This window comes from Camelina sativa, chromosome 18 (assembly GCF_030686135.1).
Source record: "Camelina sativa cultivar CO46 ecotype springtype chromosome 18, ASM3068613v1".
NCBI classification, from domain to species: domain Eukaryota; kingdom Viridiplantae; phylum Streptophyta; class Magnoliopsida; order Brassicales; family Brassicaceae; genus Camelina; species Camelina sativa.
Genome location: NC_141897.1, coordinates 18130514 through 18155255, shown reverse-complemented (window position 1 = coordinate 18155255; position 24742 = coordinate 18130514). Strand labels below are relative to the sequence as shown.

General features: G+C 36.7%; 4 protein-coding genes and 3 pseudogenes across 7 annotated transcripts; 3 read left to right on the top strand and 4 right to left on the bottom strand.

Annotated features, from left to right (window-relative positions):
• Window positions 1–913: 913 nt before the first annotated feature.
• On the top strand, window positions 914–4901 carry LOC104761722 (NAC domain-containing protein 75-like). Of its 3 annotated transcripts, none has more exons than XM_010484835.3 (8): window positions 914–1205; window positions 1491–1656; window positions 1778–1970; window positions 2658–3169; window positions 3403–3651; window positions 4142–4222; window positions 4324–4382; window positions 4491–4766. In XM_010484835.3, exons 2-8 carry the CDS (start codon window positions 1543–1545, stop codon window positions 4549–4551), a joined length of 1269 nt encoding a protein of 422 aa, XP_010483137.2. In that variant the 5' UTR covers window positions 914–1205; window positions 1491–1542; the 3' UTR covers window positions 4552–4766. The 3 variants fall into 3 exon arrangements, with proteins under 3 accessions (XP_010483137.2, XP_010483136.2, XP_087355913.1); XM_010484834.3 differs by having other exon boundaries at window positions 930–1205; window positions 4139–4222; window positions 4491–4901; XM_087499787.1 differs by lacking the exon at window positions 4491–4766 and having other exon boundaries at window positions 930–1205; window positions 4139–4222; window positions 4324–4386.
• On the bottom strand, window positions 4276–6014 carry LOC104761723 (phosphatidylglycerophosphate phosphatase PTPMT2-like; annotated as a pseudogene). Its single transcript, XR_015589202.1, has 5 exons — window positions 5755–6014; window positions 5289–5411; window positions 5106–5199; window positions 4844–5016; window positions 4276–4680 (listed from the first exon to the last, which is right to left on the bottom strand). The product of XR_015589202.1 is annotated as a phosphatidylglycerophosphate phosphatase PTPMT2-like (transcript).
• A 211-nt stretch (window positions 6015–6225) lies between these two features.
• Window positions 6226–7589, top strand: LOC104761720 (profilin-3). The gene is made up of 3 exons (XM_010484832.3): window positions 6226–6480; window positions 6997–7134; window positions 7235–7589. Exons 1-3 carry the CDS (start codon window positions 6358–6360, stop codon window positions 7367–7369), a joined length of 396 nt encoding a protein of 131 aa, XP_010483134.1. The 5' UTR covers window positions 6226–6357; the 3' UTR covers window positions 7370–7589.
• Window positions 7590–7670: 81 nt separating this feature from the next.
• Window positions 7671–10201, bottom strand: LOC104761721 (glucan endo-1,3-beta-glucosidase 13). The gene is made up of 4 exons (XM_010484833.3): window positions 9808–10201; window positions 8237–9520; window positions 8123–8156; window positions 7671–8036 (listed from the first exon to the last, which is right to left on the bottom strand). Exons 1-4 carry the CDS (start codon window positions 9869–9871, stop codon window positions 7889–7891), a joined length of 1530 nt encoding a protein of 509 aa, XP_010483135.1. The 5' UTR covers window positions 9872–10201; the 3' UTR covers window positions 7671–7888.
• Window positions 10202–10682: 481 nt separating this feature from the next.
• On the top strand, window positions 10683–12910 carry LOC104761719 (mitogen-activated protein kinase kinase 6-like). Its single transcript, XM_010484831.3, has 8 exons — window positions 10683–10945; window positions 11112–11196; window positions 11297–11431; window positions 11626–11853; window positions 11946–12128; window positions 12226–12449; window positions 12546–12591; window positions 12686–12910. Exons 1-8 carry the CDS (start codon window positions 10866–10868, stop codon window positions 12776–12778), a joined length of 1074 nt encoding a protein of 357 aa, XP_010483133.2. The 5' UTR covers window positions 10683–10865; the 3' UTR covers window positions 12779–12910.
• A 531-nt stretch (window positions 12911–13441) lies between these two features.
• Window positions 13442–15029, bottom strand: LOC104763524 (putative FBD-associated F-box protein At5g56560; annotated as a pseudogene).
• Window positions 15030–17189: 2160 nt separating this feature from the next.
• On the bottom strand, window positions 17190–24018 carry LOC104763523 (putative FBD-associated F-box protein At5g56560; annotated as a pseudogene).
• Window positions 24019–24742: the final 724 nt, after the last annotated feature.

The window sequence follows — 24742 nt, the reverse complement described above, 5'->3', positions numbered from 1 at the left end:
CGTGACCACAAAGGTTAAAGAAGGTTTACCAATTTTATACTCAATAATGGATGTAAGAAGAATAGTGTGCTATCAAATTTTACGTAGAGACATAATGAGAGGAAAGCCTCAACAAAGTTGGGGAGAATTTGTATAATTACGAATGGATCCTCTATTGACTTTCTAATTTCCTTTTTTCAATAGATATATAAATTTATACATCAATCAAAAATCCCTTCCCAATATTGTAGGAATCATGAACTATCTTATTGTCACAAATTTACAAAGTTTAAGATAGATTTTAGAAAGCAGAACACTGTCAAATTTGATTCAGTTATTCACCTATACATATAATATTTCGTTTTCAGTATAACTCCATTGTTTATTTTAAAACACAAGAAGTTCAACAGTTACGAAAATCATACGAATTCATATAAAGATAAGAAAGTTTGATTTCATCTCTAAAAATTATCATAATAGATAATATTAGAAGGCCTTAATTACATCTTTTAGTACTACAACTAAAACTTTAATCAATTTTAATTACGAATATTATATTATTCATAATATATATGTCTTCACATTGCTTGGAAAAAAAAGTGGTTGACATGGTCTGATATGTGTAAAATGTGTCATACAAATATTGTTTGCACAAAAAGCAACATATATGCATATTTTTTTACAACAACTCTACTTGCAGCTTGACATAACAAAAGAAAAATGCTACTGTATTATACAGACCGCCTTAAATATGAACACAATAATACAGAATACACTACACTTTACTTAACTTAATTAGACAGAAATAAATAGATAAAACAAAAAGAAAAATAAATAAAGGTTTGGTCAAGAGACTGTTGAGTCGCACAAAGACAAGAGGGAGAGTGCAACTAGGGTTTTAACCTTTTCAGTCTCAACTCCTTTTATTTCCTTTACTCTTCTTCTTCCTCATTTCTTCTTCATTTCTTTATCTACTTGACATAAATTTTTTCTGTACTTAAAGTCGTATCTACATGTGTTTCTGTGTCTCTTCTGGAACCAAAGAGAGATAATAACAATACTGTAATTGTAATTGAAAAAGTACAAATATTCTTATCTTAATATAAATCATATTGGTTATTAAATCTCACTTTAATTACTATATATATTGAGATCACTCCCGTCTTTATCAAATTCTTCTTCCTTCCTCTCCCTTTCTCTAATCCAGTCGATCTCATGTAGATCTGGTAATCTTTATACTATTTGTTTTCACTTCTTCTTTCCTTGTTTTCTCTTTCTTTCAATTGTACCTATGTGATCATTACTCTCTGGCTCTATGCATGTTAATGACATCAACTGATCATCTTTCAGTTTCTTTCTTTAGCTTTTAATAGTGGTAGATCTCGTACTGACATAAAATTTTGATAATCTTTATCTTCATTTTACTATCTTTGTCTTCTTTTGGTTACGCTAGAAATTGTGTATCGAGATAAATATCTTTGAAAACTTTTTTTTTTGGTTATAAACTGCAGATCATTTTCTCATGCAATCGAGATAAATCATTTAGCTATTGCTCTAAAGGAAATGAAGAATAGTAAATTTAACCTCATAGATTCAAAGCTCGAAGAACATCATCATCTTTGCGGATCAAAACATTGTCCTGGATGTGGTCGCATGATTCAAGCTGCTACTAAACCAGTAATATTCCATTCCTACCTATATACATGTATTCCCAAGAATAAAAATAAAGATATCATCCGTCGTCACTTTTTTCTTTTGTTCTTTCTTTAAACTTGTTCAGCCTTCTTTTGTTTTTTAGAATTGGGTTGGATTGCCGGCAGGAGTGAAGTTCGATCCGACGGATCAAGAACTTATAGAACATTTAGAAGCAAAAGTGAAGGGAAAAGGCAAAAATGAGAAATGGTCATCGTCTCATCCACTAATCGATGAGTTTATTCCCACCATTGATGGAGAAGATGGGATATGCTACACTCATCCTCAGAAGCTTCCAGGTTCATATCAATTCGTTAGATATAAAAAACTCTTGAAGTTAACTCGATATCTATATGATCTGCATGGAACGATTTTTTGAAGTTAAGGAGATGAAGATATTTTGTGCTTTGTATACAAGCAATTTAATTAGTAATCACCACTCCATTAAATTTATTTATTTTCTTTTCTATTTATCCTAATATTTATTATATAGTTTATTTATTAATTTATTAAAATTTAACGTAGTAGTGATTACCAAATTTTATGTATTTTACTACTAAATCAATAATCAATCTTTTATTAGTAGTAATCAATTAAATGGAGAAGTGATTTCTTTTGAAACATCCTATTCCTGTATATATTGTATCGATATGATTTGGTGTAAAAAAAGAAACACAACTTTTCAACGAAACTTCTTACGAAAACAAAAGAACTGATGCGATGCATCTTAATTTCTTTTGTTTGACGTCTTCTTAATATCTTTTTATAATTGGATAACTTCTTAGTTCATACATATTATATATAAATATGTAACAAAGTATGTGCATGCAACTTGAAGTAGTAGTATCGGAATCTTGGATAATGTTTGGTGACCCAACTTTGGAAACCAAGTTTCCTCATAAATAATAGTATAACTTGCTCCTCTTACACTAATTTAGAAATTCAATTCAAAATTATTATTATTATTTTTTTTCTCTTGCAATTAGGAGTGACAAGAGATGGCTTGAGCAAACACTTCTTTCACAAGCCATCGAGAGCTTACACAACCGGAACAAGAAAACGACGCAAAATCATCCAAACAGATCACGACTCGGAGTTAACCGGATCATCAGAAACCAGGTGGCACAAAACGGGAAAGACAAGACCGGTTATGACCAACGGTCAACAAAGAGGATGCAAGAAGATATTAGTACTTTACACAAACTTCGGCAAGAACCGACGACCGGAGAAAACAAATTGGGTAATGCATCAATATCATTTGGGGATTAATGAAGAAGAGAGAGAAGGGGAGCTTGTAGTATCTAAGATCTTTTATCAGACACAACCTAGGCAATGTGTAAGTAATATCCATTGGTCTGATCATCATGGTTCCAAGGAGGTGACTGGAATTGGTGTCGGTGATGAGATCTCCGGCGTAGCTGCAGCGTTGCAGAGTCTTGGCTCCGGTGATGTCGTTTCTAGGGTTAGGACGAATCCCTATACAAGAGGCTTTGATGAGGTATATATACAGCATATACCATACTAAAAATAGATATATATATATATATATATAGTATGATATATATTACTTTTTTTTCTCTAATTTTACGATACATTTCTTCTCTAGCTAATGCTCAACTTTTTACGTGAAAGAAATCGAATTATATATTGTGGGAGTCTTAATGCAACAAAGGAGAGTTTAATTAAACAAACATTTTCTTGTTGTTGGCAATTAACATGTATGTAATCAAGGGGACAGCCGAAGCTTCAAAGGGAAGAGAAAACCAGCGTATGTCTGGCACGTGCGAGGAAGTACATGATGGGATCATAAGACCATCAACAACATCATCAATGTCATCTCATCATATGATTCATGATCATAATCAATATCATCAAATCGGAGATAGAAGAGGGTTTAACATATCATCATATCCAATGACCCCTACTATCACATCGCAACATGAGTCAACCTTCAATGTCACAAGTACTATGCCCTTTCAGGTAAATTATTTTTCCTTTAATTATCAAACCCGATAAATTCATTCCTCCAAAGAAGCTCAAATCTAGTAAAGTCAATGCACGCGAACGTGCATGGGATTATGTATATAGTAGTGTTTCTTGTGGTCGTCTTGGACATTTAATCATAACCACTCATTTAAATAAAGACTAATGATTTTGGATCTACAGGCTCATGCAAAAAAGTAATTCATGCAATATATACAAGATCAATTCTTGTTCATCATTTGTTATATTAATAACTCATAAATGGGATCAATTCATAAAATAGCTTGCAAAAGTAAAAAAAAAAAAAAAAAGCTTAAATGGGTTGCGTAAATGGTTTTCTAATATATTCAAACTACAGAATATGTTATTTAATTGCCATGACTCTTTGCTAGTGGGATGTACTGTTTATATTAGTTAGAATGGTTTTAGTATTGATGCTTTTATGACATAAGAAAAGTGAGTATTCGTATATATAAACTGACAGCAGCAGCAATTAAGAGGTCGGTCGTCTGGTTCGGGATTAGAAGACCTAATAATGGGTTGTACCACAGCTACTTGCACAGAAGACGTAAGTTTCTAACCAACATGTGTATTAAATTAATTTAATACGTAATTGTTCTAACATAAATTCTGTGGTTACTGTATGGTTAATATTGATTAAATTCGCAGGAGCATTCAGAAGCAAACCCACCGCAAAATGCAGAGTGGTTAACGTTTCCACCCTACTGGTAAGACCAAAATCAAATTACGTACATATAACACTAAAACATTGTACTATGGACAATTGTTAATCAATATTCAATAATTAATCAGCTGGACCGGCCACAATTTTGCAGGAACCAAGCCGGATCAGAGGGTCAAACCATAAATTTTAACAGAACCTCCGATCCTGACTAGCTTTTGATCGATGCTGGAATTGCTGAGCTACGTAAGACTGAGTAATCTCTGCCATTTACATTAGAGGTTGCGGCGAATGCTGATTCACTCAAAAGAAGATTGTAGTCTGTTGTTATATTCCTCAACAACCTAATTACACATGAAAATCACATATCTTTTAGAAACAAAATCATAGACTCTGTATTAAAGAATCACACACACACACAAAAAAAAAAGATCATGTTTTGCAGCTTCATTATATGACTGTCTCATAGATAAGGCGTATGTATCGATAAATCCGGTAAGACTTTACCTTCCTCTGCGAAGGATGCAGTAAAACACGCGGTCTCATCGAGCGCACATGTTCGAAAGCTGCAGCTACGGTCATACCCTTATGCTCAATCAGATAGCAGAGAACAACAGTAGTACTTCTTCCGCGACCAGCTTTGCAATGGACAAAAGTTGTCTTACCAAGCAAAGCATTCTCTGTTACATAAAAGGGGAATGCACATAATAAACAACCGGACTAGATGCAAATAAGGGTAAAAGAGAGCACAACATCACATAACACTCACTGTGAATGAAGTTGACAGCTCGAGTTATGTCAGCAATCAAAGGAGCAAACAGGTAATCACGTGTTGGTATCACTAGATGCTCCATTTCATAAGCCTTTAAAAACAATTTTGAAATCATCAAAATACTCCACAAACAGATTTTGAAAACACAAGACTTGGGGGGAAATTTTTAAAAAAACCTACATTGTACAAAGAAGATGGTACCAAAGTCTCAAAAGGGTCATTAAGAGTGATTACGCCACCAACACCTAATTGTTTTAGCCTCGGAACATCCTTACGAAATGGAACAGCTCCCATCAGAAGATACTAAACACACACACAAAACAAAACAAAAAAGCTTTATGTATCAGATAAACGTCACATAGACTCAAATTGAACAATTGATACACAAAAGATTTGAAGAAAGAGCTCAAATTTCAACTACATAACTAACTACACAGACAGAAACAATCCTGACTTTTAGATCGTCTGAAAAATCTGACCTTTAACATCAAAATTGCTTCCTATTTCGGATTCCTATTTCCTAATGCTATAAAGTTATGTCCTTTGAATCTCATTAGCAAAAAAGTTTAGTGGAATCTAGTGATCAGAAACTAAAAATAGTCTCACTTTCTCAGGAAATCAAATTAACAAAAAAAAATCAAAAGACCTCATCGATTTGATCCCACCATCGGAACTGAGACTGGAGTTTGAAACGGACGAGGTTGTACAACAGAGTTGGGTAAAACAGGATCCGACCACCAGCTCCGATTAGAGCTCTCTTTGCTTTATCTCCCTTAGAACCATAATCTTCTTCTTCTTCCTCCTCGAAACGGTGTCGTTTCGTGATGATCGCTGCTGCGTCTCGCCGTCATCTTCCTCCGTTTCATCGGTCATCGCCGGGAAGAAAACTATTTCAACGAGTTATATGGTCAACGTTTTTATTTCATCATTAATATTCTTCAACGATTTTAGACATATTTACAAAATCACCCCTCCATTACAAAATAAAAACGTATTAAGGCCCATTAAGACGTGTTAAGGCCTACTAAATTAACTATAATCAAAAAGGACAAAAAGGGGAAAAGGACTTGTTAAGAAAAAGATATCTATTTGACACGTGGCAAGCATTTATAAATTCTCTATATTTGCGTAAATGCCACTGCCACACACACACTCGTAATTTCGACGCTATCTCTCTGGACTCTAGAACATTCCGATATAAACCACAAGTCGACGATTCAGAGCCGAGGAAGGGAGAAGAAAGAAGAAGATGTCGTGGCAGACTTACGTCGACGATCACTTGATGTGCGATGTTGAAGGCAACCGCCTCATCGCCGCTGCAATTCTCGGTCAAGACGGTAGCGTCTGGGCTCAGAGCACCAGTTTCCCTCAGGTTTGGGTTTATTTCTTTTATCAAGTACTGATCCTTACTTGCTAGTTGCTACGCGTGTTCTACTGTTTTTTTGGTTAGATCTGTGTTGAAATTTGCAACCTTTATTTGTTTTTTTTTGGCTTTTTTTTTTTTACGTTTTTGAATCGGTTCTATTAGATTGAATTGGTATCACTATGAGATCACATTAGCTCATGCGTTTCAATTTTTCTAGCTTTAGCTACTGAATCACCAAAATTCAGCATTTTTCTGGTTTGGTTTTGGTTTCTGATTCATATGTTCTTGTGGTTATAAATTGTCAAAGATGTAGTAGAAAACGTTTGATTCCACTAGTTTAAAGCTCCCTTCAATGGAGAAGTTGTGACTTTTGAAAATGGAGAACCTTTTTGTGTTGTTGAGTTTGGTTTCCTGATTCACATGTTCATGGGTTTTGTAGTTCTTCCAGATACTAGTTGTTGTTTAAGCAATGCTGGTTATGTAGTTCGTTCTGATCTTTCTGTATTGTTGTTGTTGTTTTAGTTGAAGCCAGAAGAAATCGAAGGCATCAACAAAGATTTTGCTGAACCTGGAACACTTGCTCCAACAGGATTGTTCCTTGGTGGCAACAAGTACATGGTAATCCAAGGAGAGCCAAATGCTGTCATTCGAGGAAAGAAGGTAACTAGAAATTTTGATTTTTGGCTGAGTTTGATGAATCTTTTGTTTCACTGCTAACTTGTTTTTTAATGAATTGATGTTGCTTTCCCTTCCATTGTAGGGAACTGGTGGTGTTACCATCAAGAAGACCACCCAAGCAATGGTCTTTGGTATCTATGATGAACCAATGACTCCTGGACAATGCAATATGGTTGTGGAGAGGCTCGGTGACTACCTCATCGAATCAGGGCTCTGAACCTAGCTGATGCTATATTCATGTTGCTGATGTAATATTCTAGTTGTGTCGTGAGAGAAAACTATATATATATCGAAGGTGATCGATCATTCGACTGTGTATTACCTACCATGTGATGGATATTGGGGTTGTATGATTTCTATAACAATATGATATTCTCTCCATTTGTGGCTGAGTTGAAATTTTTAATGAATGGACAGTGAGTGTGGTGCTTTAGCTATAGAGTTCATGAATGGTTATGCAGATGGAGATTTTTGTGAATTTCAGTGAGGACAATTCAGAATCTCAGATCACATGACAATGGATACAATATAATTTTACTATGGATACAATTGATTGAATTCAGACAACTTTCAGATAGAATGTCTGTACAACGATTTCACTGCAGGAAGAAAGACAAAATCACAGACGGTCACTATTTCTATATCAACTAAACTATTTAGGAACAAATTTTGCATTTTTCTCGCTATTGCTACATTCCTGCAAAAACACCGACTCAAATTTCTTTCAGATTCCGGGTTACAGCTCCAGTGAATTCATAGTTTGCCAACTCCAGGACAACGAGATCATGAGACACAGTTTAAAAATCCATCTGAGTAGTTTGTTTCCGCGTGAAGTTGAAGCAGAGGAGGTCAATGCAGTTGCATTCGTTGCCTTGGTTTTGTTCCTGCAAAAAGATATTAACAAATCTGTAAGAACATGTATGTATTGTTCTCTTTTTGCAAATCTGAAACAAGTATATTTATGACATACCCTCCTGCAGTTATGTATATGCATTTGTCATAACCTGTAACAACATTGAATCAGATGAAGGTAAGATCAAGACTGTTATTGAAAAAGTAAAAGCTGGTGATTTTGTTTACTTACTAGGGTCCTTGTTGACCTTAACACCAGCTCCTCCAAAGCTACAAGCGACGTCTGTTGCTCTATTCTGCTGGAAATAGCTATTAAACACGAAAGAAGCATGAGAAACCAAATTATCTGGTTGGAAACAAGGCTGGCTCGGTTGAATAGCTGTGCAATCAACATTTCCAGGACCACAAGCCCAATCCAAAGCACCTTTCAGATCTCTCTCCGAAGCTTTAGAAGAAGCAATGCACCAACTATTACTATTCCCCCTAGAGTTTGTACCACTCGAATTCGAGTGAAACCCGTTGCTCTTTCCCGTGAAATCCAGCTGATAAACACTTGTCTGGTCAGGGTAGAACAATCCCCAGTTTCTCTCTGAATCTAAACCCGTTTTCCTATTCTCGTTAAACAACGAGAATATATAAACGTTCATTGCCTCTCCTGGCTTTGCAGGTGTGCCTTGGTTGGTAACCACATGGCGGATTATGTTTGAATTGTATGTCTCAGCGTTGTCAGGAGACGCAGCAGCTTTCTCCTTTGGTGAACCTTTTGTTGGCCATCCAGTCTCAGTAACCATAATCTTGATAGTCCTGAAGTTTAAAGCCGTGAGAGCGTAATAGAGAGCATCAACTTGAGCATCAAACATGTTTTTGTAAAGCAACCCAGTGTTGGGGTCAATCACTTCAGAGGAAGACTCAAACAAGACATAATCCAAAGACACATTGTTTGGAGAATCTCTGTAAGCGTAGTAGGGATAAAGATCTATCATGAAAGGTGACTTATTCTCTGCAAGGAACTCAAGCATTGGTCTCAAGAAATAAGCGTAGCTGCTGTTGAACGCTCCAGCAGAAGGAGGGAAAGATCTAGAGAGAACACCAAGGGAAAGAGTCGTCGAAACTTTGATTCTCTTACTCAAACCGACTTTTCGAAGCCCGGTTAACACGTTCTGCATCGCGGGGACAACGAAAGATGAAGCATTGATGTGTGGATCGTCAGTAGATTCAGCTCCAACGGTAATGTAAGTGATCTTGGTCGTTGGATAGTATGGTAAGACGCTGTTCTTGAGCCACGTGTCTACATTTGTTTGGGATTGTGAGAAAGCGTTGAGATCAGAGTTCGGAACACCAATCATAAGCTCAATGCTTGTGTTTCCAAATGCTTTGAGGACTTGTGAATTGTAATCATAGATTCTAACGTATTTGATGTTGTGCTGTTGAATCAATTGAACAACTTTTGCCGGTGTCGGAAGATCGTCGGCGCTTCTTCCGTAACAAACTCCGACCTTGCCACCGTAGCAACAGTCTGCCAAAAAATTAGGGGAAAAATAAAGACAGAATCAAATGTCTAGAAGATGTATAAAGGCTCAAAATTGGAATGAGGGTTTAGATTATGCAATTAGTATAGCTCTATGAAGATGTCTAGAAGCTCAAAGGTCTAACAGTAGATAAGACAGAATCTATTTAAAGCAAGAATCGAAATTGGAAACCATTGGATGATACTTTTGCTGCTCAAATTCAGAACAAAGTCTCAGACCACTCTTGAAGTGAATACTAAAAGAGAGAAACAGAGGATGAGTAAGAGAGACAAACCTAGAAGTAGAAGCAGAAGCAGAAGTGAAATGGAGAAGATGAGGTTGAAGTCTCTCGTCGTCATTGCTGAGTAACAAAACTAACACACTTTGGTTTGCTTCCTTTCCTCGAAAGAAGGAAGCTTTATCTTCTGGCAGCTCCTTCTTCTTCGATTTTCTGAAATAAAGTTCGAAGCTTTTTCTCTCTCTACCAAAGAAAGCTTCGTTTAAAGCTCTCTCTCTCTCTTTCTCTACAGCGAGAGTGGGAAACTAGTTTAGTTATTTTATTTTTTATTGTTTTTTTTTTTTCTTGTCAGAAGTTGAACACTGGTCGGGAACGAAGCGGGCCTCAGGCAGTACAATTAATTAGATTTGATAGAATTGTCTGGATTCCGCTAAGCTCTTTGAGAGATTCCATTATTATTCCAACTTTTTTTTTTTACTTTAGTCGCCCGTTATTTATGCGTTATTCTCAAAACTACCCTATTATAAATTAAAAAAATTGGTCCCATGGAATTTAATTTTTTTTTTGTTGTTGTTGAGCTTTTGTATATGCTTTAAATAAGAAAATCAATTTGATCACAAAATACATATTTTGCTTAACAATTTATAAATTGTGGGAGAAACATAATTTCAAACCGACAAAACAAAAAGTAATGACACTTTGGTTTTATCAACAATCAAATAATTATATAGAGTAATTCGGATCTCCAAAACGAGAAAAAAAAAACAAAAGTAATTAAGATTGTTATTATCGCCAGCTGTCAAACATACCAGAGATAGCCAGCCGGAGGAATGGCTCTGTTGTGGTGCAGTTTATGGGCCGCATCTATAATTCAAAGCCCATTTAATTTTTTACAGCCCGTTTGATTTAACTCTTTTTTCTTAATTAGTATGATTTTGTTATTTTATTAGTTTTTTCCCGGTCTCACGCGTTCAAAATTAATAAGTCCGTTACGATTGACGAATCGTCGTCTTCTTCTCTCCGCACTATCTTGAAATTGCTTATTCCCTTTGCAAAACCCTAGAAAGAAATAAAGAGAGAGAGTTAGAGAGCGATAATCCCAAGAAAATTCAAAAATGGTGAAGATCAAATCGAACTTGAAGCAGCTTAAGCTCCTCTCCGTTCCAGCTCAAGAAACCCTAATCTCTTCCTTCTTGTAAGTTTTTTTCGCGATTTCTCCTTTTTTTTTTTTTTTTTTTTTGTTGTACTTCGATCTGTTTCATTTCACGGGATTGCAAAACCCAAATCGATCGATTCGAATCATTAATTTTTCTGGGTTTGAATCTGTTCTGTGAATTTTGATTTGAAAAAAACGAAAACAGGACTGCGAGTGGAACGTTTCATGATGGAGATTTTCTTCTGAATCAAAAGGGGCTTAGGTTGACGTCAGATGAGAAGCAATCAAGGGTAATAGTTTTAAACCCTAATCTTGTTTTATTGAGAGATCTCATAAGGGTTCCAGAGAATTAAAGTAACTAAAGGGGGTTTCTTGTGTGTTTCGTTATAGCCATCTGATAGCAAAGAGCTTGATTTCGAAATCACTGCTGAAGACTTAGAGACTGTGAAAGTCATTGGAAAAGGCAGTGGTGGAGTTGTTCAATTAGTTCGACATAAATGGGTTGGCAAATTCTTTGCTATGAAGGTAATGTTTTTGACTGGTCTCTTATAATCTTGAGTTTTTGAAAAGATGGATTCATAAGATGGGAAGTAGGAAAGTTTAGTTCTTTTGATGATATGATCACTTGGTTAGGACTAATGATTCACATATGGTGAATGAGGCCTTTTGAGTATACAAGTACATTTGGGGTTTGAGTTTGTTTGTTTTATGAATCACAGGTCATACAGATGAATATACAAGAAGAAATCCGGAAGCAAATTGTCCAGGAGCTCAAAATTAACCAAGCATCATCACAATGTCCACATGTAGTTGTTTGCTACCATTCATTCTACCACAATGGAGCCTTTTCACTTGTGCTCGAATACATGGATCGAGGATCTCTTGTTGATGTGATACGACAAGTGAAGACTATTCTTGAACCTTACCTTGCGGTTGTCTGTAAACAGGTACGATGGAACTTCCTACAATCCACCAAATGATTTCAAAAGTATTCTCATGGTTTATCATCACTCTTTACTTATTTGACCCTTGTTAACAGGTTTTGCAAGGTCTTGTGTACCTCCACAACGAAAGACATGTCATACACAGAGACATTAAACCATCAAACCTTCTTGTAAACCATAAAGGGGAAGTGAAAATCTCAGATTTTGGTGTAAGTGCAAGTCTTGCTAGCTCCATGGGACAGAGGGACACATTTGTTGGAACCTACAACTATATGTCGGTAAGAAATCATTTCCAAATCATCTACATTACAAATTTCTTGATGCTGCAACATACATAACCATGCTTTGTCTCTTTTTCACTTCTTCACTTCACAGCCTGAGAGGATCAGTGGAAGCACATATGACTACAGCAGTGACATTTGGAGTTTGGGCATGTCAGTGTTAGAATGCGCAATAGGAAGATTCCCTTACTTAGAATCTGAAGATCAGCAAAACCCGCCAAGCTTTTATGAGCTTTTGGCAGCAATCGTAGAGAATCCACCACCAACTGCTCCTTCTGATCAATTCTCACCTGAATTCTGCTCCTTTGTATCAGCCTGGTAAATAGGAATTCATTATTTGCATCATCATAAACTTTTCTTTGAAGCACATCTTAATATTAATGGGTAAATGATTCTTCTTTACATTAATAACAGCATACAAAAAGATCCTCCAGCAAGAGCATCATCTTTGGACCTCTTGGTAAGTAATTCCTACTCACCACGCTCTCTTTCATAAGGTTTGGTAACTAGTATCTTTGATGGAACATTCTAAGACTTTTCGTTCATGTTCTCAGAGTCATCCATTCATAAAAAAGTTTGAGGACAAGGATATTGATCTCGGCATACTTGTTGGCAGTCTGGAACCACCTGTGAACTATCTTAGATAAGTAATTCCTCTTCTTCTGCATTTGCATTTGGTATATGATATGATATGATATGATAAGATACATGATATTGTGTAATGTGTCTCTAAAAGATTATTACTTGAGGATGAAAGTTGAATGATATTTTATTATTCATTGTGTTCTTTCTTTAATATGAAATATACAAGGTTTTGGTTTGTGATTAGATAGACTCAGTCAATTTAAAAAGTCACTTTTCTCCCAAATTATGACATCTCATTCAGGCTAAATCAAAGGATAAGAATATACTATAGTCTTGACTTGAGAGATCCTATGATCCTATATAAGCAGAATAGCATGTGGTGGAGATGAGTCATGGACACTCATTGGGTCCATACTCCAAAGACTCATTCATGTATATATCTTTTAGAATATATTATTTACAAATCCCATCTGTTTCATATTTATTAGTAGTTTTTAGGAAGTCCCTTCTAATTCAAGTAAGGGAATCTTAGATGTAGAGTAAAAAAATTAATTATGTAAACAAAAACGGATCTGTTTTCACAGATTAAAGTAGATTCGGAGATTAGAAATCAAAACCCCACAAAAACCAAAAGTAAAGTCAGGGAAAAATAGGGAAGAAGAAAGCGAAGACCCTCTGTTGTGTCTTCTAGAGAGAGACACACACAATCACATGAAGAGTTTTTTTTAGTCAAACACAAACTGACATTTCTCTGAAACTATGTGCATAGACGTTATCTCCCTGAACCTGGTATCACATTGGTTTCTACATTTTGTAGAGAACGTCGCCTTCTTTAGACAAGGAGCGTTTGCTAGTATGTACCTAACCACATTCCTCTCATGCCTGGTGCCTGTATATCCTCTCCATTTCAAGATCTTAAAATGCGTCGATAAACATTCAGGAACAATTGTTGGGTTTTTCCAAAGGTTTTTCGGATAGTCCTTATTGACTTCATGTTTCTGACACGAAAAATAAATATAAGAAAACATTACGTGTGTTAGTGCTATAGATCGTCAAAACAAAAAAAAAGTAATATCTTATCATTCAAAACATTGATAAAGTTTTAATGTTCATCTAACATAAGTATATAAAAAAGTTGCATTCAACATACCAACTTAAGAGTAAGAGATCGAAGTTTGGGAGCGTCACTGAGCATACAAGCAAGTAGATTCTGCCATCCAGCAGAACATGTACATAACTTAAGATGTCGAAGAGAGGAGAGTTTTGTGCCTATAGGATATGGAGTCTGCAATTATATAAAGTTTTATTCTAATTACAGTACTGAGAATAAGAAAACATAAAAGGGGGAATATTGACATTATTGGAGTAAGAAAGTTTTATTACCTTTGAAGTTAGAGAACAAAGAGAAAGATGTTTGATTGAGGTAAGACACCCTATGAACTTCTCAGACTGGTCACATATAACCTTCATATTCGCTTTGGTCACCTCAGGCATAGGTTCAAACATTATAAAGTTGCTGAATGCATCCTTGATATTCAAATACGTCAAAGAAGGAGCATTTATCAAAAAGCCACGACTCTGTCCAGTGGTGCGCCCTTTTGTCCTTTCCCTGTTTATGATAGACAAACTCCTCAAAGTAGGCACGTTGATAGTGTATATCATCACATTGTCATCTTCTTTCTTGTTTACAACCAAATTTTCAAGAACAGGGCAAATCTTTAAAAGACTTGGAATAGATTTGCCCACTGCCGGAACAGATAAAAGTTTCAGAGTTTTGAGTGACGGCAAACGAAACCAACGAGGGACAACCTTGATAATCAAATTATGGAGTACCAATTCTTTTAGGGTTCTGCAAGTAGTCAAGCAACACGGAAAATATAGGGTTTTGCCAGAAAAGTCGATCCTCATCTTTCTCACAGACCGATTAACAGCGACTTGAACACAGAAGTTGATTTCTGTAGCCGAATAGTTTTGTCTAAGCTTTCCAAGCTTGATATGCAAGCTCTCTAGAGTTGGAGCATCGCTAGACGACATCAAAGATCCATATACAAAACTCATGGAAGTCCTAAAAATACTGGTCGATTCATCACTAAACATGACATTCGGCTCCAGTATTCTAGGACCTTCCCAGTATTTTGATATGAAACGTGTTGCTAAAGTCTCGTTAAACAACGGAAGCATCGAGAATATTTTCAAGATCAATTAATCTGGCAAGTCACTGAGTCCATGTTTCTCCACTTCTTTTTCCTTATTCTTCTAGCAGAGTCTTCTCCTTTTCTTCTTCTGGCAGTTTTCCATTGATCTGGTGAATTTTTCTCTCAATTCTAGGACGTGCGTGCGAAGGAAGAAGAAAACTAGGAAAGAACCCTAGTCAAATTGGGTTTGATGCACGATTTTTTTTTAAAATAATTAATTTGCTATGTATGTTTAAGGATATATTATTATATTATATATATAGTCGGAACTATTAATAATTAGTTTATTACCTTTTTTTATATTTCGATAATAATAATTCATGCTATTTATTATCAAAGTTTTGAATTAAAATACGATTATCAATTATAAAAAGATAATCAATAAAAGTTAGTTTTCTAATTTTGATTTGACGTGGGGAAAAAGTCTTTTTTTTTTGTCAACAGTCTTATTTTAACTTTGTTACTGAATTGTAAATTCCTTTTTTCAATTTTATTTATCCATGTCCTAATTATTATTATTATTTATATATAAAGGCGAATTCAACTACATTTCCATTTTTATTCTATTTTTACTTGGACTAGAGAGCCCGACCTGAAATATTCCGAATCCATACTAATTTTTTCTTTGTCAAACAATCAATACTAATTAAAATGTTTTTTTCACAGTAAAATTAAGATACTTTAAAATTTTATGAAGACAATATACTCAACTGTAAATCATAATATCCTTTTTGTCCTCAGATACTAAGTCATCTTCTTCTATATTTGCATTTCGTATCTGTTATGATTTGATAATTAATATACATTTCTTATCCGGAAAGGAATGATAGGCTTCACTCAACTAACTTCCCAGCAGAGGATTCCATTCGCAAGCAAATTCAACTAATCCTAAGAAGACAGTCTAGTGGGACTTGACGGGTAAAGGACCATTTCATATCCGTACACCCCCAAAAGTGAGAATTACTACATGTACAAACAAAGAGTGCTAATTTAGATATGTACCCTAGTAAAATTCAAATTTCATACTTGTATTTATAAAATTAAGCCAATTTCAAAGTCTACGTTAACGGATTTAAGTCAACCGTTAGAGATGCTGACTCAGAATCCACATGTATATTGACGTGCCATCGACGCCATGTGGATTTTCCACAATTTTTTGCATAGAAAACATAACAAAACGGACGCCGTTTTGCGTTTTTGATGGCACGTCAATACATACGTGGATTTTGAGTCAGCATCTCTAACAGTTGACTTAAATCCGTTAACGTGAATTTTGAAATTGACTCAAATTTATAAGTACAAATATGAAATTTAAATTTTACTAGGGTACATGTCTAAATTAGCATTCCTTATTTGTACGGACAATAATTGGGGGATGTATGAGTATGAAATAACCTTTTTCCCCGGACTTGACAATAAAGACAAGTGTACTCCACCAAGATCACCCCAAGACACCTATCTCTATCAATGGTTTTCAAATTTCTAACCGGTTTCATAGTCCAGATTTATTGGTTATTCCTCCTAATGAAATCTCCCAGTATAAACAATACTCTGTATTCTCTACGTTATAATGGTATCTATTTTTTTTTTTATAAAGATTCTAACTCTGTAAAAAAGAAAAAAAAAAGTAGTGTCTCGCTAAAGATTATTACTTGATATGATGAATGAGATTTTAGTATTATCCACTCTACGTTATTCTTTTAATTTGTAATATACAAGAGGTGTTGGTTATATATGTGATTCAATAGATTCAGTCAATTTCAAAACTGATTATTATTTTTCCGAAATTATGACATGTCGTGAAGGCCAAATCAAAGGATAAGAATAAACTATAGTATTGACATGAGAGTTCAGACTTGATACTCCAAAGGACCATTCATGTATTTTATTCGAATAAAAGTCAAATATATATTTACTTACCAATAAAATTATGATCATTGTCTCATTGATCAACAACAGCGACAATTCTTACATTTAGTTTTTGAACAAGTCCCCCATCCACAATGTTTTAAGTTTTAGTTATACGAAACTCTTTGTTCTGATTCTCTTGTTTAAAATCCATGAAAAGTATTGAATCCTAAATGTAGTGTAATTTATTCAAAAAGAGAAAACTCACAAATTAAAAAAGAATCCGGAGATTAGAATTTAGAAAGAAGAAAAAATCATACACACCAAAAATAAAGTCAAAGAAAAGGAAAAAGAAAGCTAAAATCTTTTGTCTCATAGATAGAGACACACTAAGACACATACACCATCACATTAATGTTAAATGTTAAACTTAAGTTGTTTTTGGTATCAATGTTAATTTGTCAAACGTAAGTTGACATGTCTCTGAAACTCTGTCCATAGACTCTAACTTCCCCAACATGCGAATGCGTTGATATTTGCTTTTACTTGCTGTTGAGAATGTCGCCGTCTTTAGACAAGTAGCGTGTGCTAGTATGTATCCAGCCACATTCCTCTCTTGCTCTGTTCCTTCGTATTGACGCCATTCCAAGGTCTCGAGATGCTCCGATAAACATTTAGGAACAACTGCTGGTTCTTCCCAGAGGGTCATCGGATCATTGTAATTGAAATTATGTTCCTGAGACGAAAAGATGAAACGGGCATGCACACTAGTTTTAAACGGGACTATATGTTCATCTGATCATTGTAACGGGCACTAGTTTTATAAAACTGTTCATCTAAACATACCGACTTAAGCTTGAGAGACCGAAGATTTTGGAGCGTCATTGAGCATACAAGCAAGCAGATCCGCCTATCGTGCAGAGCATGTAGATAGCTCTAGATGTATAAGAGAGGAGAAGGAAGTGTCTTTAGGATATGGAGTCTGCAATTAAAGTATCTATATATTAGTTAATTACTATAATGAGAATAACAAAACATAAAAAGGAGATATTTTGACATTATTGGAGATAATTTTTTTTTTTCATTTTACCTTTGAAGTTAGAGAACAAAGAGTAAGATGTTGGATTGAGGGTAGAGATCCTATGAAGTTCTCACATTGGTCACAGATAACCTTGATGTCAGCTTTGATCACCTCAAGCATAGACTCAAACTTTAGAGAGTTACCACATGTATCCTTAAAGCTCAAATATTTCAAAGAAGGAGCTTTTATCACAAACCTATGACTTTTCTCAACATATGCATATTTCCCACGTTTCCCTTTCGAGTTATCGATAGATGCCAAGTTCTTGTTAGATAAGCTCTTGTTAGATAAGCTCTTGATAGATATGCTATTGATAGATAAGCTCCTCAAAGTAGGCACATCGATATTGGATATCATCACATTCTCACTGGTTTCGCTTACAATCAAACATTCAAGAACAGGACACCCTGTTTAAAGACTTGCAACAGTTACGCCGCCCAAGAGCCTAACCGAGAAAAGGTGCAGAGTATTGAGTGATGGCAAATGGAACCTTTGCGGAACAACCTGGATACCTAGTCCACAGAGTATCAATGTTTTTAGGGTTCCGCAAGCAATCAAAGTAGGCACATTCATATTGAAGACTTCTCTGCTGGTTTGGTCTACAACCAAATGTTCAAGAGCAGGGGAAATTTGTAAGAGACATACAAGATATTTGTCGGGCGATAATGTTGTAGGACACTAGAAAACCGAATGATGAGAAGAAATAACTTGTTCTTCTCTTATTTCATAGAAGGCCTTAAATAGCCAATTACACAAAGCGACTGCCTCTTACATTATCGGAGGTCTTTAACAAAACGTGAAACAAACAACTAAGCCACAACTCCATATACAACGGAGCCTTATTCTAACAATGCGAGACTAAGTCTAAACGACTAAGTCTAAACAACTCAACAAATTCCTTCCCTAAACTGATATTTGCCAATATATCAGTTTACTTTGGAACCTCCACAAGCTCGAGTCTCTCCTTGAGCTTCTTGAACGTGTCTAGCTTTAGTGGTTTGGTCATGATATATGCGAGCTGGTCTTGAGTTCCACAATGTATCAGCTTCACTTTGCCTTCCTTAGTTAAGTCTCTCAAGTAATGAAACCTTACCTCAATATGTTTGCTATGGCCATGATGAACTGGATTCTTCGACAATTGAATAGTTGAACTGTTGTCACATTTGATTGTAATGCACTCTTCATAACTTTCGCCAATTTCATTGAGCACCCTCATCATCCAAATTCCTTGTGTTGCACACGAGACTGCTGCAATATATTCTGCTTCTGTAGTCGATAGAGCAACAATAGACTGCTTCTAAGAACTCCAAGAGACAGCTCCTCCCGCCATGAGAAACACGAAACCAGAGGTGCTCTTCCGATCATCTAAGTCACCAGCATAGTCACTATCCGTAAAAGCCTGAAACTCTTCTATCACTCCAACCTTATACATGATACCAAGCTCCATAGTTTCTTTGACATACCTCAATATCATCTTTACCACTGCGAAGTGTGCTTCAGTTGGGTTCTCCACATACCGGCTAGCCAGACCTACTACAAACGCCATGTCAGGTCGAGTAACCGTGAGATACATTAGACTCCCTATGATCTGTTTGTAAAGCGTGGAATCTATGGCTGCTCCACCTCCTGTCTTTGAAAGCTTTATCCCTGGAACTATTGGATTGTTCACCCCATTTCTTGCAATCATGTCAAATCTTTCAAGAACCTCTCTTGCAAATTTCCTTTGACACACATAGATACCTTCTTCCTTCTGCAAAACCTCCACTCCGAGAAAATATCTCATCTTTCCCAGATCAGTCATATCAAATGCCTTTTGCATCGACTCATTTAACTCAGCTATCATAATCTCACAATTACCAGTAAAGATCAAATCATCAACGTACAAACTAACAATGAAAATCTGACCTTGTTGTTCTGTTTTCACAAACAGAGTATGCTTGAAGTCACACTTCACAAATCATTCCCGAATGAAATAGCTTTCTATCTTGCTGAACCATGCCCTTGGTGCTTGCTTCAAACCATATAAGGCTTTCTTTAGTTTGTAGGCTTTCTCTTCATCTCCTTGCTTCTTAAAACCTTCTGGCTGGTCTACGTAAACAGTTTCATATAATTCTCCGTGTAGGAACGCACTCTTTACATCAAGTTGGTAGATGATCCAGTTTCTTTCAGCTGCTTTAGCAATGATCATCCGAATTGTATCCCATCTTGCTACTGGAGCGTAGACTTCATTGTAGTCAATCCCAAACCTTTGTGCATACCTTTTTGCAACCAAACGAGCCTTGAACTTGTCGATCTCACCGTCTTCGTTGTACTTAGTCTTGTACACCCACTTGACTCCAATAGTTTTAACACCCTTAGGCACTTCTGTCAGCTCCCACGTCTCATTTTTCTCTATGGACTCCAGCTCTGCTATCATCGCTTTTCTCCATTCCGGATACCTTACTGCTTCATCATAATTCACAGGATCACCAATTGCAGTAGTAACCTGGTGAGCGTAATCCTCGATAAAATGTGCATAGGCTTCTTCTTTAGATAGTGCAATTCCACACTCATAGTCTTGTAGATAGGTGGGAGCTGCTCTATCTTGTATTGGCCTTCCCTGCTGTTCGAGATTGGCACCTGCAGCTTCTTGTGGTGTTTCTACTGCTGGTTCAGGTTCTGATTCTGGTTCTGCTTCATCGACATCTTGCAGATACTCTTCTTCTCCCGTCATGATTTCTCCATCATTTTCCCAAGTGAGGACAGAAGAGGATTGAGTTGAGCTCGAGCTCTCTGCATTTTTCCTTCCCCAATCCCAATTCGCAGCTTCTTCAAAGATCACATCTCTACTCACTGTGATCTTCTTGGAAATGGGATTGTACATGCGATATGCTTTTGAATCCTCACTGATGCCAAGACAGACACACTTACAGCTCTTATCATCGAGTTTTGTACGCTTTGCTTTTGGGATGTGGACGTGACCAATGCACCCAAAGACTCTGAAGTGTTTCACATTTGGTTTGATGCCGCTCCACACTTCTTCAGGTGTTTGATCTTGCAGTGCATTAGTAGGGCTGCGATTAAGAACATGCGTTATCCATTTGACTCCTTCTGCCCAAAAAACTTTAGGCATTTGTCTCTCTGATAGTGCGCTCCGAACAAGATTCATGACAGTTTGATTTCTTCTCTCAGCTACCCCATTTTGTTGAGGCGTGTAGGCAGCCGTTAGTTGATGCTTAATGCCTTGAGATTTGCAGAAATCTTCAAACTCTCTCGAACAGAACTCTCCACCTCAGTCTGTTCTTAAACAACAGATTGCTAAACCAGACTCTTTCTCCGCACTTGCTTTGTAGTTTTTGAACATTTGAAATGCTTCTGACTTCTCTGCAATTAGATAGCTCCACATCTTTCTGTTGTGATCATCAATAAAGGCAAGAAGATACCTCTTTTGTCCCATGGAAGCTGGAGTGATTGGTCCGCATATATCGGAGTGCACCAACTGCAACACTCTCGAAGCTCTCCATCAGCTTTTCTTTGGAAATGAATCTCGCTTCTGCTTCCCGACGAGACAGTTCTCGCACACTCTTTCACATGATTCAATATGAGGGAGACCGTCCACCATTCCCTTTGAGCTCAATGTCTTTAAACTTTTATAGTTCAGATGAGCGAATCTGCAATGCCAGAGGTGTGTCTCGTTTGATGTCTCCACTTTGAGACTTGAGTCTGCTCTCATTGTTTGAGAAATGATCACGAACATTCGATTTGCACTCATCGGAGTTTCGATGATGAGTCCTCTTGATGGATGATAGATTTTGCAGATACCTTCTTGGATTAGGATCGCCAACCCCTTATCCTGCAACTGCCCCAAACTCAACAGGTTGTTGCTCAGCTCTGGGACGTAATAAACGTCCTGTATCACCTGAATTAAGTCGTTCACCTTCATCTTGACACTTCCTTTACCCTGGACCATCATACGTGCACCGTTTCCAAGTTTTACTGAGTGTCGAAAGCTCCCATCCAGCTCACCAAACCATTTCTTTGCGCCGGTCATGTGATTGTTGCATCCACTGTCTAAGAACCACAAATTCTCCATTGTTGACTCTTTGTCCTTTACATAGGACATCAGCAGAATTTCGTCATCTTTGTTAAACTCCACAAAGTTTGCTTGTCTCTCAGCGCCGGGACATTCAAACTGAAAATGTCCAAGTTTATGACACTTGTAACATTCCACCAACACCTTGTTGAACGATCCTCCTCTGCCACGTCCTCTACCACGGCCTCGGAATGAGCTTCCTCTTGCTCCACTCCAGTTGTTGGCTTCGTGTGTCACCTTTAGCACTTGTTCTTCTTTTATGATCCCCTTAGCATGCCTTGTGATTTTCTGCTCCTGACACCGTAACGAACTTTGGAGTGCATCCACCGAAAGACTGGTTATGTCTTTAGATTCCTCAATCGAACATACTACGTATGTGAACTTTTCAGAGAGCGTTCTTAAGATCTTCTCCACGATCTTGAATTCTTGCATCTCTTCTGCAAGGTTTCCCATATCTGTTGCAACCAACAACACCCTTGAGAAGTACTCTGCAATGCTCTCTGTTTCTTTCATTTCCAGAACCTCAAACTCCCTTCTCAACCGTTGCAGTTGTGCTCGTCTCACACGCTCATCGCCTTGAAACTTGGTTTTCAGAGAATCCCACAGTTGCTTGGCCGTGTCCTTCTGCATTATCTGTTTCAGAATCGACTTGTCGATTGCTTGAAACAGATAATTCTTCACCTTCAAGTCAGTTAGCTTCTTATCGGCTAACTCTTGTCTCTGTGCTCCATTGAGGATCTCCCCACGAGCTGGCTCAACGTAGCCTTTCTCGATCAGATCCCACCACTCCTTGGATCTCAAGAGATTCTCCATTAGCATAATCCAATGCTCAAAGTCACCATCAAATTTTGGAATTGCAAGCATGCTCTGACTCTCTCCTGACATCGTGTTTCACTCACCTGTTTAAACTCTCTCTCTCTCACGAAATTCTCACCACTCAGATCTAGCTCTGATACCAATTTGTTATAGGACACTAGAGAACCGAATGATTAGAACAAATAACTTGTTCTTCTCTTATTCCATAGAAGGCCTTAAATTGCCAATTACACAAAGCGAATGCCTCCTACATTATCGGAGGTCTTTAACAAAACGTGAAACAAACAACTAAGCCACAACTCCTTATACAACAGAGCCTTATTCTAACAATGCGAGACTAAGTCTAAACGACTAAGTCTAAACGACTAAGTCTAAACAACTCAACAGATAACTTAACTGATATAAAGTGCAGAGTTTTGAGTGATGGCAAATAGAACCGATACGGAAATACCTCCATACGTAGGTCACAGAGTTTCAGTGATTTTAGGGTCACCCAAGTACTCAACTTAAGCACTTCAACGTTGAAGATTTTGGTTTGGTGTACAACCAAATCTTCGAGAACTGGACAAATTTCTAAGAGACTTGCAACATGTATGTCGGCAGAGAACTTAACCGATAAAAGGTGTAGAGTTTTGAGTGATGGTAAACAAAACCGACGGGGAACAACCTCGATACATAATTCACTAAGTATCAATGTTTTTAGGGTTCCATAAGCACTCAAAGTAAGCACATTTTGATTGAAGACTTTGGTTTGGTGTACAACCAAATCTTCAAGAACCGGACAGATTTGTAAAAGACTTGCAACAGATTGGTCCCCCGAGAACTTAACCGATAAAAAGTGTAGAGTTTTGAGTGATGGCAAACAAAACGACTGGTGGACAGCCTCGATACTTGCTTCCCAAAGTATCAATGTTTCTAGGGTTCTGCAAGTACTCAAGCAACTTGGTAATTTTAGGGTTTTGCCAGCTGACAAGTCGAATCTCACCACTCTCACAGATCGATCAACGGCTGCTTGAACCAGATGATTGAAGCCAAATAGTTTCGGCTAAGCTTGAGATTTAGTCTCTCTAGAGTTTGATTCTCTAACACCAAAGATGTATGAACAAAACTGATAAAAGTCTCACCAGTACTCTCAAACGTTGTATCATCAAACTTGAGATCCGGCACCAGTTTCCAAAGATCCCGCCAACGTTTTGATATGAGAGTTGTTGCTACAGTCTCTTTAAACATAGGAAGCGATGCCAATATCTTCACAAGCAGTTCATCTGGTAACTCATCGATGCTCTCCATATTTTTTTTCTTCCTCAAAGAAAAAAAAAAATAAATATCGATGCTCTCCATATTTGAGACGCACAATGAGAAAACTAATTAAGGGCCTGACTGGTTCAAACGCTGCGGTTGCGGTTGCGGTTGCGGGAGATTGCGGAAGCGGGCGATTGCGGTTTCAAGCGTTATTAAGCGTTTTGAACGACTGGTTTAGCGGTTTAAAATTAGTGCGTTTGCGGGAGGTTTACGACTGGTTGATCAGCGGGTGCAATAGCGGTTGAAACATAATACATGTGATATATAATATATAAATTTTAAAAACACCTATTTTTTTATTAAACTTGATTTATAATTAAAATTTATTAAAAAGGTACTAAAATAATTATTCAAAAAACAAATAAATTTCATATTGAAATACTTATTCCTTTATGCATTTGGCTTTTCACTAAAAATTTAATCAAATAATTTGATAAATGACAAAACATATGGTTTAGATTGTAGATCTTTTCTCTTTTCTCTTAGATCTTGGCTCAGTAGTTTCATCGGTAGGAATAGTCATGTGAGAGTTGAGATGAGTCACTGATGATTTGTTTTAATATTTTTTACAATTAATCTTATTTTCTTAAATTTCTGATAAAATATTATATTTATTTAGATTTTTTTGAACTTATGTACGATGTGCCATTAAATTTACATCAAGTTTTTTGGGTTATTGTTAATTGGAATATTATTTAATTCTAATTGTTTA

Coding starts and splice junctions, on each gene's coding strand:
- LOC104761722 (XM_010484834.3), top strand. CDS start 1,543: ATGAAGAATAGTAAATTTAACCTCATAGATTCAAAGCTCGAAGAACAT. Junction 1,657..1,777: donor TTCAAGCTGCTACTAAACCA/GTAATATTCCAT, acceptor TTTGTTTTTTAG/AATTGGGTTGGATTGCCGGC. Junction 3,170..3,402: donor ATACAAGAGGCTTTGATGAG/GTATATATACAG, acceptor TATGTAATCAAG/GGGACAGCCGAAGCTTCAAA.
- LOC104761720 (XM_010484832.3), top strand. CDS start 6,358: ATGTCGTGGCAGACTTACGTCGACGATCACTTGATGTGCGATGTTGAA. Junction 6,481..6,996: donor AGAGCACCAGTTTCCCTCAG/GTTTGGGTTTAT, acceptor TTGTTGTTTTAG/TTGAAGCCAGAAGAAATCGA. Junction 7,135..7,234: donor CTGTCATTCGAGGAAAGAAG/GTAACTAGAAAT, acceptor CTTCCATTGTAG/GGAACTGGTGGTGTTACCAT.
- LOC104761721 (XM_010484833.3), bottom strand. CDS start 9,871: ATGACGACGAGAGACTTCAACCTCATCTTCTCCATTTCACTTCTGCTT. Junction 9,521..9,807: donor GCTTCTGCTTCTACTTCTAG/GTTTGTCTCTCT, acceptor ATTTTTTGGCAG/ACTGTTGCTACGGTGGCAAG. Junction 8,037..8,122: donor ATATACATAACTGCAGGAGG/GTATGTCATAAA, acceptor ATCTTTTTGCAG/GAACAAAACCAAGGCAACGA.
- LOC104761719 (XM_010484831.3), top strand. CDS start 10,866: ATGGTGAAGATCAAATCGAACTTGAAGCAGCTTAAGCTCCTCTCCGTT. Junction 11,854..11,945: donor TTGCGGTTGTCTGTAAACAG/GTACGATGGAAC, acceptor CCTTGTTAACAG/GTTTTGCAAGGTCTTGTGTA. Junction 12,129..12,225: donor GAACCTACAACTATATGTCG/GTAAGAAATCAT, acceptor TTCACTTCACAG/CCTGAGAGGATCAGTGGAAG.